This window comes from Zingiber officinale, chromosome 9B (assembly GCF_018446385.1).
Source record: "Zingiber officinale cultivar Zhangliang chromosome 9B, Zo_v1.1, whole genome shotgun sequence".
Classification (NCBI taxonomy): Eukaryota; Viridiplantae; Streptophyta; class Magnoliopsida; order Zingiberales; family Zingiberaceae; genus Zingiber; species Zingiber officinale.
Window position 1 is genome coordinate 997,672 of NC_056003.1, and position 6,763 is coordinate 1,004,434.

A 6,763-nucleotide genomic window follows, 5' to 3' on the forward strand; every position below is an offset into this window, starting at 1 on the left:
CCTTGGGATATGCGGGCGAAGATGCAATATAAACAAGGATAATTACTTTTGACAGAGTAAAAAAAACAAAACAACATACCTAGGAAGGAGTAGGCGGTGACCTAAGTTCGAGAGGTGAGAGGTGAGAGGTGAGAGGTGCGAGAGGTACAGTCAAATTTTTTAAATAATATTATACGTCGTATCAAAAATTTCTATATAAAAAATATTATACCAATATCATATCAAAAATTTAGTATATTGAAAATTTAGATATACTAAATTTTTGATATGATATAAATTTTACACTATTCATATTGATATTTTTAACTAATCAAATTAATCGAACTTTCTAACAAAAAAATCAAATAAACTATTCTGATAAAATATAGATTAACTTAGTTTTCAAATTAATTAATCAAATTGATTCAAAGAATCTAACACTCACCATGCTTATTTTTGAAAATTAATTGTGGTGTCGATTTTAATATTAGTAATAAAGTTGTTATGGTGTTAATTTCGAAATCAATACCAAGGTTGTGCTGATCAACACCATATTGATTTGAAGAAATAGTGGGTGGTGGCTACATGTTGTTGTAAATTAACTTCATCGCCTTGGTTTGGGAGTCCAAGAATCAATGAAACGTCTTTTCTAGTGAAGTTAATCTCCTTATTTTGAAAGATGAAACATCTGGCTTGAACGCCCCAATTGTCAAACATATTTTGGATTACGCTTCGAATATTTGTAATTTCCTGCATGGCTACTGCCCAAGCAAATGAGCTTCCATTGATCATCTCCATCCAGTCGGTTATGTGGAGTGATGATATAAACCCCTTGAAGTGAGGGTAGTTACTTTTCCAATGCACTTTCTTGCGATATGCACGGGAAGCAGCAGTTCTTTGGCTCACCATTTAGTTCTGTATACCAAAAAATACATAAAATCTTAATGATACTCAGTTGCGTTCACTGCAATGCAATTGATTTTCACCCATACTATGATACCTGACACTCTTATTTTTAAACCATAATCTAATACATTACAATGTCTATAATTTCTCCTATGTAGTTCATTGTGACTTGTTGCTGCTAAACACGAATACTCTACACGTTGTAGCAGTTAATGTCAAGTAGTTGCTACAATAGTGAAAAGTCAATAAACACTGTAGGATTTAACCACGTTCTATCATTTTGTAGCAGTTCAACGATAGGAGTTGCGACAGCAAAGATAAACAATTTTTTTTAACCTCTTTGTTCCCTCAAAGTAAACCCTCATTGATTAGTGACCTAAAAACATTAAACCCCATTGTAGTAGCTAGGAGACAGATCAAAACCCTAAAAATTCAAACTATCAAAGTAGGCGAAGCTTTAAATGATAAACCTTAAGACAATACTCACGATGGAGGCGAAGCTTTGGATGAGAAATAAGTCATCGCGGTGAGGTTGACTGATGAACACTCTGTGGAGCACCGATCAACTATCAATGAAATTTCTTTGAAATATTTGTCACATGGCGAGTATAGGGGTTAAAACTTTGTCTGGTGAGGGTAAAATATAATTGGACACTATATGTATTTGCACAGTATTTGCAAAAAGGGTAATTGGTAAGAAAAAGGTTATTTGGACCGTTAGCTGCTACAATGTGTAACAGCTTCTGACGACTAGCTGCTTTAACGTGCTACAATTGTTTCTACAACGAAATGTAAGAAACCTCATTTAATTATACGCTAAATAAAAAACTGAGATTGCTATGATCTATTATTGGTTGAAAATGTAAAGTAACATCTTGTTGGAGCGTAAACAAAGAAAGAACTGTTACATTGTTGTAGCAGATAACTTACCGAGTTAGCTGCCACAAGTTGACCAGAGGGCCAAAGGGGAGAGAGAATAAAAGGAATATTTTATATAGGGAAACCGAGTTGGTAACACCACGTCTGCGCGTCGCTCATGGTAGCGCACAAAGCGTCGCCAGCATATATATATATATATATATATATATATATATATATATATATATATATATATATATATATATATATATAAACACAACGGAAATATCACTAATTATCGTGCAATTATTTACATATATATAATATAATAAAATAGTTTTAAAATCTTTAGACTTCAGAATGATAAAAAAAAAAGCTCTGCTCAAACAAAAAATATGTTAAGTGAATTAATTTTACAGTGAATACTCGTTTAATATTTTGCTAATTATATATTGGTACTGGATGGGCAACCTCCCTTTAATCAACTTAATTATAGATTTGTAAGCTACCATAAGGTCTATAATTTGAACCATAAACAATAACACGACAATCAATTTACAATTTTATTTATAAGTAATCTAATTAATTATTACCAAAAATTACAATAAACAACACAATATATGGGTCACACGCCCTTTAATCCTTCTTTTAAGCTTGATAATCATTTAAGAGTTGAAAGTTCCTTAAGTCTCTATTATTAATTTTATTCTAACACTTAAAGCAAATGATCAAATGCAAACCACGGACTTAATCGAACCATATCAAACAATCAAAACATATCTGATTAACTTCATGTGGGCGAGGTAGACCGACTTGTTGGTCTAGGCTTGCTAGGTAGTTGATCCTGTCCAAAATATGATAAGATGGTGAACTGGCGTCTAACTCACAGGCTGACTCGGTGGAAGCTCCTTATTGATCCTGCAAGTACAAGAAACGTCAGTGCCAAACCGGGGAAGGGGTTCCCGGCGTTGACCCTACGATACTCAAGTCAGTCACCGGTGACGATGTAGGTGGAGCAACAAAAACGAGCCCTGTAGAGCGAATAGTGTCTCTTGCATACCTCTGCTGATACTTGGACCTCTTTTATATAGAGCTCCTGTAGCGCTTGTGCACGCTTTCCTAGGCAGACACGTTTCTCGAAATTTTTCCTGAAAATACTTGTCAGTAAAGTATCCCTGACACAATATCTTAACAGGTCGAGCATATCTCTGGTGTGACAGTGGAAGCTTCCGTCGTACGATCTCCTTATCGACCACGCCTGGTGTCAACGACGCCCTCTCCTAAAAGGATCTGATGAGATGTTCCTTCAATGGTTGCTTGGCCAAGCGGCCTACTAGCTCGGTCGAGGCTGCTTCTATCGGTCGGCCTCGGAAGGGCCTCCATGTGCCAGTCAGTTTGGTAGTCGACGATCTCTGGCCGAACGACTTCCTGTCCTGCGCCCAACGTCGATCGTTCCTTGGTTGTATGCTGGCTCAGTTGTCCGCTCGACCTTATGCTGGCTCGTTGTCCGCTCGGTAGTTCTCCTATCCTGCTCGGCCTGTATTCACCCAACCGACCTCAAGAACCATATTATATTTTACCTTCTTCATCAACCCGCTCCTTTGACTGGCTTATCCTTGGCAGGGTGCCTCTCTTTACCAGATCAGTATTGAATATTAAGGCAAATTAAGTGTGATTATTTTTAAGTGGATTGATCAATTTAATTAATTTGGGCAAGTTAGGTTGAGGTTAATTGATGGATTCAAGACGATCTAAATTGTTCCGACGAGACCTAAGCAAACCGATGGACTAAGTGAGCTACATAATCTAAGTGGTCCGATCAATTAATTTATTGGTCCAAGTAGAACCAATGATCCATGGACAACATGTTGAATGATTTTCAATGTACTATGCAAGCAAATCTTACTAAATAGATCACAAATCTAATTAAATAAATCATTTAAGTCAGCAGAAGCAATCAAATTGGATAATCTACTCGAGTAAAGTGAATTGGTCAGACTAGGCGACTTAGTCAAATCAAAAGAGTTATTTTGATTGGACAGAGATCACAAAAGCAAATTGACCTAAACCAAACCTAAATTAATTATAATTAATTAACCTATTATTAATAATTTTTAATCGCTTCTCTTTTCTAATTAACCTTAAAATCACTCTGTAAATGAAATACAAAAGAATTCTATTACCAACAAAGTCTATTAATATGAGCCGACGATAACGACGACTAAATTTAATTTACTCAATCTTAAGTATTTTTTTTCATATGCGTACATCACAAATTTGAGGGTGGTTTGCTGGCTTCGAGTTAATTTTAATATTTTATAATCTTAAATTAATCATTAGTTTAGAATACTCGTCACTGCCAAATTGTCACTCAAATTAAATGCTATGATTTTGACATTGACGGTCATCTTGAGCCAATGATATTCATCTAAGGGATCAAGTGAGTAACTAAAATGATCTTAAATTAAAAACGACACGTTTTTATATCATATAATTCAATTAAAGATATGTTAAGTTATTTTATTTAGTTTTATATTAACTTCAATGAAAAATATCACAATTAACATGCATAATGCAACGTTAGCAATCTTTGTGAAGGGGCCAAAGTGAAATTTCCCCAAATCAAAGTTTTCCAGATGTTCACGGAAAAAGAGCGACGTTTTTGTGAAGGCACTGCATGGTTATTAATTAGCAGTTGTTTCCCTCTTTGTATGCTTCAATTTAATCGAACTTAATTATTTTCATCTGTAACCATCACTAGTATCTTTCATTCTTCCAATTTTTATATCGATGGAAGTCATTGATGGAAAGAAGAGAAGCCATTCTCTTCTCAATTCCCTCTGCTGCTTTGGCTTCACAGCCTCGCCGTCCAAGTCGCATAAGTTTAGGCCAAAAAGTGATCAGACCATGCCAGAGAACTCCACCGTCACCGCGGCTGCAGTCGCTGACATCCGGCATAAGGAGAAGGTATTCAAGCCTGTGAAGAGAAGTTTCCTCTGTTGGTTCCTCAAGGTAAGAGTACTGCATTAATTATATACTTTTTCAAATCAATCAAATAAGCATTTGTATAGTTTGTGTTTGCTTGATAGCATTTTTGAATGTTTTGGATATGTTTTTGTTAAGGTCAATAGAATTAGACAAATAACCGCCTTGTTTGATCCACTGTAATTAGATGCAACCAAAAGAAAAGCCAAACAAGACTTGCCATGCATCGATTGTGAAACATGTTTGTTCATCATTTTACCAGCATGAAAAGAAAAATCAAAGCGAAATCTCGATCAACCGGAGCCGTTACCGTCTTCGACCAGCACCCGTAGGGAGTCCAATGAAGCCTCAGGTTCGGAATTCGCAGGTGCACCGAGAGGCTTTCAACTACAAGACACGAGTTGAGCCCTCACAAGTTTATCAACTTCGTCCTACTTCGCCTGGACTTTGCTCTCACTTCGACTCCGCTATAGTTCCGCGAGCATCTGATTGTCAAGAAACATGGCTGAGCCGCCATGGGGTCCGTGGGCCACTGATGCTCGTCGCCATAGTGCTAGCGTTGTTGTTGGTCGTTAGTAGGATCACCGTGATTACGTGCGTGTGCGCTTGGCTGTATCTCTTCCCTCGGCGTAAGGCTCCAACACAAAGGAAAAACGTCACTGAAAAAGGTATAAGAGAAGATGAAGAGATCGACTTGAACTCAAAGGAGTACAAGAAGATGGCCGCGCTCAAGGGGCTGCTGGAGCGAGACCATGCGCACATGTTAATGAAAATGCCTCTTGTTTAATTTCTTTTCCTTTTTTTTTTTTTGCTTGTAAATAATTAGCATTGGGGCAAGCTCTCTTAAAAGAAGGGAGTCAAAGTATATTTATCCTTGAATTATCTAGATGTTTGAGTAAAAAAAAAAATGTTTTTGTTAGAGTATTAATTGCCAGTAAGTATGGATAAATCACTTGTGATAATAAGAGTTGCTTCCATGAGAAAATGAAGCTCTTATATAATGTCACAAGTTGCCTGTGATTACCTCTAGACTTTAAAGGCTACTGTCTTATCTTGTACGTCTATTTCTTGCCCACAGAATCCATGTACAGAAAAGACTAATAATCCTGATCAAAGATTTAACACCAAGGTGAACACATTACGGGAGAAGATAAAAGAAACAGTAAAAAAAACACTGTTTATAACAGATTCTCAAGGATAAAGCAAAGTAGTTGAACAACCCATTTTAAAACGCAGATGAATACAAAGGAGGATGAGAATATCCGCATCTGGAAGGTTAATAGGAACATGGACCTTCAGTGATGAAAAAAAGAAAAGAAAGTGATGACGCTCATGTCCCTCCAAATCTTATGGAAGGGAGGTAAATTACCGTTAGTATCAAACGGTCTCCTTGTAGGAGGAACTTATTCCCTAGAGGAATGGAATTCAAACTTACTCCTGTGATAAAATTTTACTACCCGAGTACTATCTCGTTTCCACAGAGGTAGAACATGGACCTTCAGGAAACTAGAGAAGGAAGAAGAGCTTTTCATAAAGATTTGATAATGGGCATGTCAGTGGCACTCATGCTCACCGACTCCTTATTTTCCATTTCCATTTGGCTCTGTTCAGCTCGCTCTCAGCTCATGCCATTGCATCAGCTTATTTTCCTTTTCCATTTTTTGATTTTGTTCTTACCGAGGAGGTTCCTGGCCAATCTAACACATGAAGATCCCATCCAGGGAATGTAGGATTGTTCTTGTACAAGCATGATGGAATTGCGTAGATATCATAGGGGACTGATAGTTAACTAGGGGTTTAAAGGTAGTGATTTAATTCTGATAGTTAGTTTCCGCTCGTCTCTGAATAATTTGAAAGAGGCTTTTGACAAAGATCACAGTCCCCATTGGTTTAATAAGCTGGAGCATCTGTTTAGCAACGAGAAATGAAAAATACATTCGTTCAAAGGTACTTAAATGTGCTTTGTGCTTTCAAGCTGAACATTATCTTTATTCGCATTGTGATTTAAAGCTGAACATTTATGCAGCTCGAGTCA

The 6,763-nt window shown here is 36.8% G+C and overlaps 1 protein-coding gene across 1 annotated transcript; it reads left to right on the forward strand.

The window, feature by feature from the left end:
- Positions 1 to 4,514: 4,514 nt before the first annotated feature.
- Positions 4,515 to 5,555, forward strand: LOC122025660. Its single transcript, XM_042584498.1, has 2 exons — positions 4,515 to 4,755; positions 4,991 to 5,555. Exons 1-2 carry the CDS (start codon positions 4,534 to 4,536, stop codon positions 5,513 to 5,515), a joined length of 747 nt encoding a protein of 248 aa, XP_042440432.1. The 5' UTR covers positions 4,515 to 4,533; the 3' UTR covers positions 5,516 to 5,555.
- Positions 5,556 to 6,763: the final 1,208 nt, after the last annotated feature.